This window comes from Giraffa tippelskirchi, chromosome 12, assembly GCF_054371585.1.
Source record: "Giraffa tippelskirchi isolate mGirTip1 chromosome 12, T2T-mGirTip1v1.2.pri, whole genome shotgun sequence".
In the NCBI taxonomy this organism is placed as follows: Eukaryota; Metazoa; Chordata; class Mammalia; order Artiodactyla; family Giraffidae; genus Giraffa; species Giraffa tippelskirchi.
In genome coordinates, this window is record NC_137286.1 from 11,796,176 (window position 1) to 11,809,281 (window position 13,106).

The following is a 13,106-nucleotide window of genomic DNA, read 5'->3' on the forward strand; positions in this document are numbered from 1 at the left end:
CTCAGTAGGGAGGGTTTGGGGTTTTGTGGGGTTTTTTTGCCCTATAGTTTTCTATATTTTTATTATTCTTAAAATTAAGCATGTATTTTTAGAACGAAGAAACAAAATCAGTGAACATCATTTGAAAAAGAGGGAGTCACAGGCCTTTTTCTTTTTAACCTTCCCCCTGTTTTGTTTCTGTTTGCAGTGCACACAACCTGTGCTAAACGATCTAATGCCAGATATTGCCATGGGTGTGTCCACGCTGTCACTCAAGGACAGGAGGCTTCCAGAACTTGCTGTGGACACAGAATTAAGCCAGGCAGTTTCTGAAGGAGGACCAGGGCCTCCCCAGCATCTATCGTGTATTCCACAGAGACATACACACACATCTCGAAAGAAACACACACTAGAGCAAAAAACAGATGCTCGAGAAAATCAGCAGGAATATCCGGATTTCTATGACTTCTCAAATGCTGCTTGCAGACCATCCACTCCTGCCCCTGGTAGACGTACCCCCTCCCCTTCACAAGGTGGATATTTTGGTCCCGATTTGTATAGCCACAATAAGGCATCACCAAGTGGCTTAAAGTCAGCCTACCTACCAGGCCAGACCTCGCCTAAAAAGCAGGAAGAAACTAGGAGAGAATATCCACTTCCCCCCGACGGGCATCCGCACAGACAGAAGAGTGAGCCGATACACCTCGACGTTGTTGAGCAGCCTCCCCAGCGGCCAGATTTTCCCTTGGCAGCCCCAGAAAATGCTGGCAGTGGTTCAGCCCATGTCAGGGGGCGAGCAGCAGTGGAAACTGACTTGACTTTTGGGCTGACTCCTAACAGACCTTCACATTCTGCATGTAGCTCTGAAGCTCCAGAAGAGAGATCCGGCAGAAGACTGGCAGATGAGTCCCTGGGCCATGGAGCTCAGCGAAATACAGATTTGGAAAGGGAAGATTCAATCAACAGAGGAAGGAGGTCCCCGAGCAAGCCAGACTTCCTCTACAAAAAGTCTGCCCTCTGAGAGCAACCTCCAAGTCGTCCGTGCCTGAGATGTGAAACATCCCATTTTATGATATAACCCAACAACTTAGAGACCAGTTTATTGATGCCAGCTGATAACTCAGTTTCACGTTATTTTATTCTAGTTTTTGTATATACATGTTTATTAGACATGGCATGCTAAGAGGGTTATTTTGAATGCTGCATCTGTCTGTTTTGTGTTTGAACAATTGTGTGGGGAAGCATTTTTAAGAACAAGCAAGCTGGCACTTTTTTTTTTCCCTCTCTTTACAAACAATGGAATTTTTTTGCACTTGTACCTTTGTTTTATCTGTATTGGTTTTATATCAGTATGTTAAACTTTATTGCCACATTTAAAGGACTGTATTTTCATACTTTTTTGCATTTTACCTTTCATCTACCTATTTCCACGTGCATTGGATTGCACACTAAGATGTATTTTCTTATGAAATAGTTCTGTGTTTATTTTTTAATTATAGAAATTCCAAAGAACAGCACATCAAAATGCTCCTCTCTTTTCCGTAGTTTCAGTTCAGAAACCTTCCTGCTCAGTCTTCATAAATCTCATGTCATCCTGTTTAAATAAGTCCTGGGAGCTGGTCTTCATTCCTCCAGCAGGAGTCTGATCAGGAATCCTGAAGTTTTCCTGGTTTAGGAAAGAAGAAGGAGAAAAGCCTCTGCATCCAGGCAAAAGCTTGTTGTTTTATCCACAGTGCAGACTCTGTTAGAATCACTGCCGGTTCTGGTCATGTGGATTAGAGTTTCACTAGATGAGGTTTGAAAGAGATCAGCTTTCTTGGAATCCTAAAGCAGTGGAATTAGTAACTTAAGCTTGCACTACGGGATTGCTGCTTCTGAGCATCGACTCAGCAGCTGAGGGGGGAGTGACTGCTTGCTGCCTTCAGTTGTCCTGCTCTCTTGTGGGGGAAAAAAAAAACAAAAGGGCTTCAGTCTTACGGATGTCATTTGGTGTTTGTAAGTAGATGTTGTAAGTGTTTTTCGAAGTGTGTCAGAATTTTGGTGTCCTTTAAAAAGTTATTGTATAATGCATAATGCTTTGTCACCAAAAAAGAAAAAGCTTTTTTTTTTTCCAGTGAAACACTACATGTCCTACTTGAACTCCACTGGGGACGCTGGTTTGGGATTTTACTGAACCACTGAGCACATGGGATCTTTTAAGATCCTTTCCCTTAGAAGGGCAATGTGTGAGCTAAGGACTGTTTTTTTCTTACTCTCCAATGTAAATATATTAGCATTTGTGTTTTTAAATCACTTCAACATCATTTGAGCATTCACTTTGTATTTTTACACATAACACACACAGCCGTAGCACTTAGAAGAAAAGAGACTTTCTGAGCACCCCCTCGCTTGAAGGATGTTCGGGAGCCTCCTCTCTGTGTATGTATATATACATATATACAACTCTGAATCACTCACACTCACTCTAAAACTATGCAGGGCTAGGGAGCCTTTACAAGCTACCATATAAATGAATTACATGCACTTTTAAGTAAATAGGTTCCTATTGGATGTCAACAACTCTGATTTTTCCCGAAACTGTAGTTTCTCTTACAGTCTCTTCCTACTTTACCCTGTGGATATACACTCAGGAATAATCTGACATTTTAAAAAATCCTAACAGTAGATAGTCTCAAGGATGGGAACATGTCAGTTGATCTGTCTACACCGGCAAACCGCTGCCGCTCGCCCCGCTGCCTGGCTAGTTGGCTGCTGCCTGTGCATCCGTCGATGTTGGCCATGCCGCACACCAAGCTCTGGGTCTCCCAGAGTCAGCACCAGGCTGCTATGAGGTCGGCTGCATATCATCACCTCTGAGGCTCCTTTTTTTTTTTTTTTTTTAAGATGAAAACTTTAGGACTCTGTTCTCATTTTTAGGAGGTTTGACCTTTTGTAATAAGATGACGGTGTCTTTTGAAACTAATCTCAGTCTGTCTCTCCTCAGAAACAAAAAATATTCCATTGCATTCCTTAAGGTGTATTTATGTACATGTGTTGACATGAATTCTTTTGATACAGTTTTAAATTTCTCTTCTGAATTCAGACTGTGCTGTGCTGGTACTGCAATTAAGAGTGAGTAGATACAGTTGGTGGGAAAGTCTTTCTGATCTCCAACCTATTTTTTTTGTGTTGTTTTTTTTTTCTCAAAGACATGAGAGCTATTGATGCCCCACGTGGCATATTTCTGAAAATTTATTAAGTATTCTTTCATGTCACCAAAATATAAAAGAAGTGACCCTTTGTTTGTAGTTTTATTTAATTTATGAAGTTGGTTTTTAATAATTTGGTAGCATACCTGGCTGAACTGTGTATAGAGAGAAATGTGCTGTGCGACTGTGGACTGCTGTGACTTGCAGAAGGTAAACAGACGTGGGTTTTGTGTTAGGGTAGGGTTAATGGAATTTTAATGTGTCTCGTGAAGTATGGTCAGTAGGGTAGGTTGAATAGCTATGTGCCTCTGGCTTTTGACCCCATATCTTCAATCTTTTTTAATGCTTCGTAAGCATTAAAATCTTTCAGTGCTGTACTAAGATAAATGTGAAGTCTGAGTAAGATTTCTCTGAGAAATTAACATGTATAATATAAAACTTAGGCCATAGGACCTAGCGTTTTACTTGGTGTAGAAGCTTTCTGAGAACCAAATTTCAACACACCAGATCTCCTCTTGAGGCCATGGACAATCAGGCCGTTAGACAATCGCCACTTTTGGTGCCCGCCATGTTGAAGTTGGTGAATGCCAGTTAGATCCTGGAGCGGAAGCAGAGGATCCACGTTTCTTCAAGATGCTGTTGGTCTTGTTCTTATATTTTTGTTTTAATTCTGTGATCTTGATTAATAATTTCAGTTCAGAGTCATAGGTATGACTCCTAAGGGGAAAAGATAGCAGCAAGAAAGGCAAAACTTACTCCTGAAAAAATAGTTGTTTGAATTGTCCACGTAGCATGCATAACCTTTATCAGTGCCCCTGTAGCTTTTTCTAGGCACATCTCTAGACCTAAGCTCTCCTGACATCTCAGTAACCAGGTAGATTTTAAGGATTTTAAATGACTTCTTTTTATTTGAGTTTTTTTGTTATTGTTGAACTGTCTATGAAACTTTACCTAATTCTTGTTTATGCTTCCTTAAAAAAAAAAAACTGTTCTTCATTGGGTTTTCTTTGGATTTGTTCTTCAAACTTGAGTAGCAGTGGACAGCACTTGTCCACTGATGGAGGGAAAACAGCACCTGCAACCTCAGCAGGGGGCGCAGAGCTGACCTCCCCCCCGTGCGTCGGTCTCTAGAGGTCTCAGTAACGACTCAGCAAAATATGTATTTTCATGTTTAAATCTGCCTTTTAGGGAAAATAAGTTTCATGAAACACTTGTAAGATACTTGTTCTCAATTCTAAAGCATTTATGTTTTTATCTGAGGACTGAACTCAAAGGGAAATGTTTGACTTTTTAATTATCTGGTTGACTTTTAACTTACTGTTGAAAGTTACTATTAAAGCAGCAGTGATGGGTGCTACTCCCCGTTCTGCAGTGGTTTACTTTGTCTACTAAGGAGTTTACTTTCAAACCTCATTACAGATAACCTTACTAAAAGAGTTACCATCACACACTAAAGGGTATTGTGCTATTTTTCCATTAACACTATTGTATAAACAATGTTCTATGAAATGTTACGTTGTCTCTTTGTCCTATTGATTGCAATAGCTGTTATGTAACTGTTGTATTGGCAAGTCTTGATTTTTTTTTCCTCTAGAAAACCCTCAGACCATGAGTCAATCTTCCATATTCTGAATATTATAATGCTGTGGCCATTTCTGTAGAAAGATGACTCGCAAGTGTGTATCTTGAAAATAACCTCTTGTGTTTGCGTGTTTACGTGGGTTCTGTCTTAAGAGCTGAGAGGAGCTCTGGAAGCTTCATGGTGTACCTGCACGTGACTGTGTGTGTGGGTTCCACGGGCAGGTGGGATGGAACCTTGCTCTTAGGTGGGGTGGCTGAGAGAGAGATTCCTAAACTCCACTTGCTGTTTATGCACCACGTCTGCACATCAGAGAGGTGGTGTCTTCTACAACACTGCATTTCTTGTGGTTGTGCTGTTACTGGTATAAAGTCAAGTGCCTTCAATGCTAAAGGCTCAGAAATTTTTCTTAAAACTGATTTCATGTCCTATGCAAGTGTTTTCTACAACCTGCATAACCAGTACTTTGTAAAACTTGTTTACGCTTCGACTGTACATAGTGTTTTTTAAAGAAATACATAGTATTTTTATTTAGGTACCTCCGAACTTGAACTCGTCTGTGGGAAGCATTGTAAAACGATCGATCCATTTCTCTTTTGAGTACCATTACGGTTGTACAGAGGTTTTCACTGGTTCTATTTTTCTACTGTTCCTGACAAGCATGTAACACTGACTTTATCCTACATATAGTTGGCATTTCCAATAAATGGCTTGGATAGAACCTGCTGAGTTGGATATAGTCTGTTTTAGCAGGTAGCACACAGTCCTCAGTTACAGAAGTGATTTTGTCCCCACCACTAGGGTAGAAAGTGGGAGGTTTTCTAGATGGACTTCTCAGTCTCTTGGCCTTCAGGTATTCAGAGATTTGTTAAGTATTAACGGATTTCTTGGAAATAACCACCTTCTCATTTGATTCAAGTTCAAAATTTCCTGTGATGTCATTGGGGACATTCCTGAGAAATTTCATTTTACATTTTAAACAAAAGTTACTTGCACAGGGGCCTCCAGAGGGATTTCAGCATTCAAAACACATGAACCCAACACCTGGAATGAGTCAGCACCTGGAAGGGCTGTGGTGAGAGACACAGATATACCCCAAGATTCACAGGCCTCCAAGTGTCAGACACCTGGCTTAGATTCAAACTCCAAGCATTAATTAGTATTTTTCAGTTTGAAAGGGAAATGATGTCCTGATCTAGAGCCTAGTTTTCTGGAAAAAAAAGAAGAAAACATGTAAAATAGAAAGCTTTCCAATTTGCATTTTGTTAAATCACTATTTAAAACTTTCATTCATTTCACTAATAAGTTCCATCCTAGCATTTCACCCTTTGTTCCTCACTATGGCAATTCTCACAATGTTTTATAACCATCTTAGGTTTAACTGGGGGGTATCAAGATAAAAGTTTCTGGAGGTGAGCTTCAAATTCTAAAACAGGAAATCAAGTAAGTCAACTTTCACTTCTGTTCTTGTGGATTCCCCTGGAAAAGTGAGTCCAGGCCAGCTTCCGTAGCCACTTCTAGCTTAACCTCTGTTCAGTGCAGTAAGGGTTGAATCCACTTTGCCCAGGGGACTGTGGGGCAGCAGACAGAGCAGACAGGATGCCTATTCTCAGAGCTGTAAAGAAGCTCGAGAGCCAGCCAGAGCAGCGCATAGTGACTGAGGGGAAAGCTGGCTTACCACGGGCCCGGAATGAAAGGAGAAACACACTGGATTCAGTGCAAAGCCCCTGATTATTTTTCTCCTGTAATCAGTGATTCAGGTATTGTCTTATTTAATCCTCTGTGAATCACATACTATTATTAGTGCCTAGGAGAAGAGGGCAAGAGAGGATGAGATGGTTGGATAGCATCACCAACTCAATGGACCTGAATTTGAGCAAACTCGAGGAGATAGTGAAGGACAGGGAAGCGTGGTGTGCTGAGAGGCAGGCACCACTTGGCGACTGAACAACAACACATTTGAGAAAACCAAAGCACAGAGATACTGAAATGGTTTATCCAAGGTCACACAGCTAGTTAGCTGGCAGAGCCTGAGTTCAAACCCCAGGCATTCTGGCTCCAGGGCCCAAGTTCTCAACCACAGTATTGTACTGCACACCAGAAAGCATGATGCCCAGGTCAGGGTCACAGTGCGCAGGGGGTGGAGATAGGCACAAGCGTGGCGTTTGCGTCTTCATTCACGCAGTCAGCATCTTCTACCTGCCAGGCTCTGCTAGGCCCTGAGGTGACAGGAATAAACAAGACAGTCACAGTCCCACCCGTGAGAATGTTAGGGTCTCGAGGGAAAAAAAGACGCAGGATTACAGAGGTAAGGCTGGGGTTCTGACTGGTGCCAGGATTGGGAAGCCTTCCAGGTGGAATCAAAGTGCAGGTGAAGGAAGAGTCCCGGGCTGAGGAGGAGCCGGTTTCCAGCAGTTTCCGGGGCTGAGCACTGGGGAAGCCAGTGTTGGCAGAGAGGTAGGTTGGGCCCATCTTGCCAGCCCTTGCAGGACAGGCTGAGGATTTTGAAGTTTGATCCTCAAAGCAACAGGAAGTGCTTCAGGGTTTTCAACAGGGACATAAATGTAATCAGATTTTTATGTTCCACATCACAGGACTGAGGAGCAGGTGTGGATCAGGAAACCAGGCAGGAGGCTGGCGCAGCCTCCAGGGAAGAGCTTGGATAGCCAACAGAGAAGAGAGGAATATGGTTAGGGAGTAGTATCTCCAAGACTTGGGGGTTGCTTGGGCATGGGGAGAGAGTGGGAGGAGTCAGGTCGAGGGGAAAAACCATGAGTTTAATGTTGATCATGTTCACTTGGTGATTCCATGTAAGCCAGGAACTCAGAAGCTAGGGCCAAGCTGGAGGTGCCAGTGGGAGTTGTCCACATGCATGCATGCGTGCCAAGTCGCTTCAGTCTCTGTGACCCTATAGACCGTAGCCCACCACATACTGGGTGGCAGTGAAAGCCTCGAGAGTAGATGCGGTGATGTAGGCGGACAGTTTAAATGAAGGCCAAGAATGAACTTCAAGGAATTCCCACCTTTACAGGTCAGCTTGAGGGAGTTGCTGACCAAGGGCCCCCTACCAGGTAGAAAGAAAACCAGTGTGGTTGTCAGGAGGGCAGGAGGGACTGTTCAAAAAGGGTGGAATATGATCTTCAGAATGAAGTGAAAAGCCAAATACAAAACAGGGCATATGGACACCCCCAGTTGTGGAGAAGATGAGAAAAAGGAGCTACATGAAAAATTTTATATTCATAAAAACGTCTGCAAAAACCTATGTGAATATTTGCAAGAGCTGGCCTCTGGAGAGAGGCACTGTAATCAGGTGGGGGGAACTTAATTGTATACTTTCTGTACTGGTTGAATTTTTAAATTGCATGTGTTACTTTTTCAAGTTAAAGGTTGAGATGAAGGATCAATTCCACCCCTCTCCCAAAGTTAACTCAATGGTGGCTGCTGCTCAGAGATTTTTGGAAAATCAGGCTCAAAAGATGACTTGGGTCAGCACCATGGAGAAGGTGAGTGAGCTTGGTAAGAGCAGTTTGGTGGCAGGAGAGAGAGAGAAGCCAGGTGGGGTGAGTGGGAGTCCACGTGGGATACAGGGAGACGGCCTGGGGGAGGAGCTGGGGCAGAGATGAGTGCAGAGAGGACAGAGGCTGCAGCAATGGTGAAGTGTCAGGGGCCACAGCCAACCCCCACGTGTCCGTCATGAGAGGCAGTCACACTCAGATGCAGCCCAACGGGGGTCTATCCCTCATGGAAGAGGAGGAGGCCAGCTCAGCATCGTGTGTTCTTAAAAGACTCTTAGTTCTGGGACTTTCCTGGTGGTCTAGTGGTTAGTACTCTGCAGTCTCACTGCCAAGGGCTGGGATACAAGCCCTGGTCAGGGAACTAATCCCACAAGCTGCGTAGCCAAAAAAAAAAAACCTCTTAGTTTCTAATCACAGCTGCCTTCACCAAGTATCAGCAATCATTCAGCAGTAGCAAAAGTTCATTTTTGAATCCCCTAGAGAACCCTATGAAAGTCCCTGTCCTTAGTTACCAGAACCTGCCATCCCCCATGTAACAGGACCAAAGCAGATGAATTGAGACCTTTGGTCATTTCTAGTACTGGTCTAGTACTGATGCTGAAGCTTAAGCTCCAATAGTTTGGCCACCTGATTCGAACAACCAGCTCATTGGAAAAGACCCTAATGCTGGGAAAGATTGAGGTCAAGAGAAGAGGGCGGCAGAGGATGAGGTGGTTGGATGGCATCACCAACTCACTGGACATGAACTTGGGCAAACTCCGGGAGATGGTAGGGGAAAGGGAGGCCTGGCGTGCTGCAGTCAGTAGGGTTGCAAAGCGTCAGACAGGACTTAATGACTGAACAGCAAGTATCGGTCATCTGTCCAAATGCCAGGAACACGAGAATTCCCCAGAAGGGACCACCCTGCTCCCTGGACCCTCCCAGACCCTTGTCTCCATGTTTGCTCACCTGTCTGGATTTGAGGGATGCTCCCTGCAAAGAAAGGATGGCAGTGACTTTGTGGGTCTGCTCTCCATCCCCCACTAAGCCTGCATGAAATGTCCCAGCTCCAAACGCAGCTTACACTTGACATCGAGAACAACCTTGGCATCATGGGCCTCACCTCGGTCTTCGTCTCGACGTCATCGGTGTGTCCCTCATCTGCACAACTCTGGCCCCTTTTTATTTGGCCTCTAAACCCCCTGGAGCTCACCATGCTGAATAGCCCAGACAAGGCCCTGAGCCTTTGTGTCAGCAGCAGGGTTAAGACATCCTCCTCTGAGGTCTGCCCCGGGGTGAGCCTCAGGTCTGGCAGAGCCTCAGATTTGGGGGCGTCACTTGTCATGGGTTCCGCCCTCCAGCTTGCTCCTCAACCTCACGGGTGAAATAGGCTGCCCCCAGGCCCCTCATCCTCTCCTCTGACACTTGTGGTGAGCGAAGGCACCTCTTTCTCCCTCTAGGGTCACCACCCGCCCCCAGCCTGTTGCTTGGGCACGCTGTGCTGGGGTTGTGTTTCTTGGAAGGCGTAGGAACCCTTCCCTGGAGTGGTTTAGACGCTGGAAGACAGTCCAGTCCTGTCATAGAGTGAATTTACCAAAAGAAAACCCAGAAAAAGTCAGGGTCCCTCATACCCGAGGGCCAAAAACAATATACCGTGATTCAGGTAAAAGCTGTCAGCATCTTCCGTCATTTCTGCCCCGAGATTCTTAACTGTTTCCGGTGCCCCCACGTGAACGAGGCTGGACTGGAGTGAAATGAGCCGGGAGTCACCACTGATGAGCTGTGGACCCTCGGCTTCTCATCGCCTCAGTTTCCACATCTGTAAAATGGGGACGGACAATCCTACTCCGTGGGCCACTGTGGGTAGGAGATGTGCGCAAGCGCATGCAGCCCACGGCCGTGCACCCAACAGCCGGGCAGGCAGCCCCACGTTCCAGCCCTTTAACCATAAGTCGGAAAGACGGACCCTGACCTCGAAAAATTTAGTGGGGAGAACAGATAGCAAGCAAATAAACCCACAAATATATCATTACTGACCGGGGTAGGTGCTGTTACAAAGTAAAACAACGATTTGAATATTAGCCACACTGCGGGGTCTCTCCATTTATAATAAAGAGGTCGCGGAGGGGTGAGGAGGCCGGGCAGGAAAGAGAGAGCCCGGGGCCTCCGTCACGGCAGCTGACCTGCTGAGGCACCGAGAACAGAACCTGGGGGATGAAATCTGTGGCTGACTCTGCAGCTTTGCGAAGAAACTGATGGGAAAGGTGCGTCTGTCATTCTCATCAGGGTCTCTGTCCTCAGCTGCCACCTCGTTTTAGTCACAGCTCCAGGCCTGCCAGCTGGGGTGGGCTTTCCTGATGGGGTGGAGACCCCCGTCCCCCTGCGAGTGGGGTGCTGAGATCCCAACGTGGTCACCCCTGGCTGTGCGCCTCGGCGGGCCTCTTACCACCGAACGGCCTGAGTGGCACCTGCAGCCCCGAGAAGGTAAGGACAGCCAGCACACAGGCTCATCCCTCCAGACCCCAGCGGCCTTCCTTACTCCACAAGCGCTACTCAGGGTGGAAGGAGACAAAGAGACGGGTCAGTTGTTGTGATGGCTGATTTTCTGTGTCACCTTGACTGGGCCGTGGGATGCCCAGATGACTGGCTAAACATTATCCTGGTGCATCTAGGAGAGCATTTAGCATCTGTACCTGTAGACTGAGTAAAGCGGATGCCTCTCCTGGAGTGGTGGCATCATTCAATCCACTGAAGGCCTAAATAGAACAAAAATGTGGAGAGAGGATTTCCTCTCTGCCTGTTTGAGCTCAGACACTGGCCTCCTCCAGGACTGGGACACTTACATCTTCAGCTCCCTAGGTTCTCAGACCTTCAGGCTTGAACTGGAACCACCCCACTGGTTTTTCCTGGGTCTCCAACTTACAGACGGCAGATCACAATGGCATGAGTCAATTCCTTATTTTATAGACCTAGGTAGACAGAGAGGTAGGTGTGTATATCTCCTGTTGGTTCTGTTTCTCTGGAAAACCAAATACAGTTGTGTTTGTGTATGTATTAGTTGCTCAGTCCTGCCCGACTCTTTGATGCCCCATGGACTGTAGCCCACCAGACTCCTCTGTCCATGGAATTCTCCAGGCCAGAATACTGGAGTGGGTTGCCATTTCCTTCTCCAGGGGATCTTCCCAACCCAGGGATCGAACCCAGGTCTCTTGCATTGCAGGTGAATTCTTTACCCGCTGAACCACCAGGGGAAACCCAATACACTTGTAGAATGTTTCACTTTGGCTCATTACAGCTCAGCTGCATCCAGACGCCTGAGGCAGAGAGGCAAGAGAGGGAAGCCAGGAGGTGGGGATGTGAGTGAGAAAAACTGAGTAGCATGAGGCATGGGCCCCACACAGGAGGAAAGATGGCTGAAGAGAAACCCAGGTGGGAGTCTCCAGGTGGGGGGAGTTGAGACAAAGCTGTGGTACATATACACAATGGAATATTACTCAGCCATTAAAAATAATACATTTGAATCAGTTCTATTGAGATTGATGAAACTGGAGCCCATTATACAGAGTGAAGTAAGCCAGAAAGAAAAACAACAATACAGTATACTAATGCATATATATGGAATTTGAAAGATGGTAATGATAACCCTATATGCGAGACAGAATAAGAGACACAGATGCATAGAACAGTCTTATGGACTCTGAGGGAGAAGGTGAGGGTGGGACGTTCTGAGAGAATAGCATTGAAACATGTATATTATCATAGGTGAAACAGAACACCATTCCAGGTTCGATGCATGAGGCAAATGCTCAGGGCTGGGGCAATGGGATGACCCAGAGGGATGGGATGGGGAGGGAGGTGGGAGGGGGGTTCAGGATGGGGAACACATGTAAACCCGTGGCTGATTCATGTCAATGTATGGAAAAACCCACTACAATATCGTAAAGTAATTAGCCCCCAACTAAAATAAATAAATTTATTAGAAAAAAAACAAAACCTGAAGAATACAGAGAGAAAAACAGAAAGGGCAGTGGTGTGGGGGGACAAAATTATCTCTTTTTTAGATGCTTAAAATAAAAAAAAATCCACCTTAAAAAAAAAAAAAAGCTGAGCAGGGGCTGGAGAACACTAGGAACGACCTAGGAATCCCTGGGAGAAGACCAGAACAAAACGATGGATGGGAGGCTGATGGAAAAGCCCAGAAGTGTCCAGACTTTTTCCACAGGAAAAGGCACCATCCCTGGGAGAGTAAGGGACAAGTGCCATGTGTGGTAGGGAGCACTCTGTTATGGGCAGTGCTCAGAAGATGCTAGAGAACCGCAGAGGTGTTTTCTCTGTTGCAGCGGAGTCCCTGAGCTGCAGACCACAAGCTTCAGACCAGACTACTCCAGTGGCTGAGTGCCTGAACCACACCAAAGGCCTGGATTTTGTCTCTTCTCCGCCTTCCAGGGTGTTGGCTTCCTCCTGAGTCTGGCCCCCCCGGTGCTTGCAGGATTTATGCCGCCAGCCAAGAGAGAAGAAAGGCTGAGTGCCCTCATGTCACCCGGCGCTGCCCCAGGAGCACAGAGGTACGGAGGTCGGGGGCTGAGACCAGCACGGGACCCTGTCCCAAGAGGTGAGGCTGGGTGGCTTCTCAAGTCCCTTCCATCCGAGGGGTCCTGTGACCCCAAGTATGGAGTGCACACCTAGTGCCCAGTGGTCCAGGACACAAGTGAGGCACCCATCTGGCTGTAGCCCGGATGCTCCCTTAGACCAAGGCTTGCGTCTGGTAGCCGCTTCAAGGTGGACGGACTGGGAGGCAGCCTCACTGGCTCCTGGGGGCTCTGCTGGGTTGATTTCCATGTTTCCTGTGCTTCCCACGTTCTCAGC

At 46.2% G+C, this 13,106-nt stretch overlaps 1 protein-coding gene across 7 annotated transcripts in view; it reads left to right on the plus strand.

Annotated features, from left to right (window-relative positions):
- The window catches only part of BTBD7 (BTB domain containing 7), an 87,940-nt gene extending 82,473 nt beyond the window's left edge, over positions 1–5,467 (plus strand). For all 7 annotated transcript variants that reach the window (XM_081548129.1, XM_081548127.1, XM_081548131.1 and 4 more), the window contains one exon: positions 188–5,467. In XM_081548129.1, coding sequence (XP_081404255.1) covers positions 188–1,000 — 813 coding nt within the window. In that variant the 3' untranslated portion in view covers positions 1,001–5,467. The remainder of the gene's footprint in view (positions 1–187) is intronic.
- The last annotated feature ends 7,639 nt before the right edge of the window (positions 5,468–13,106 follow it).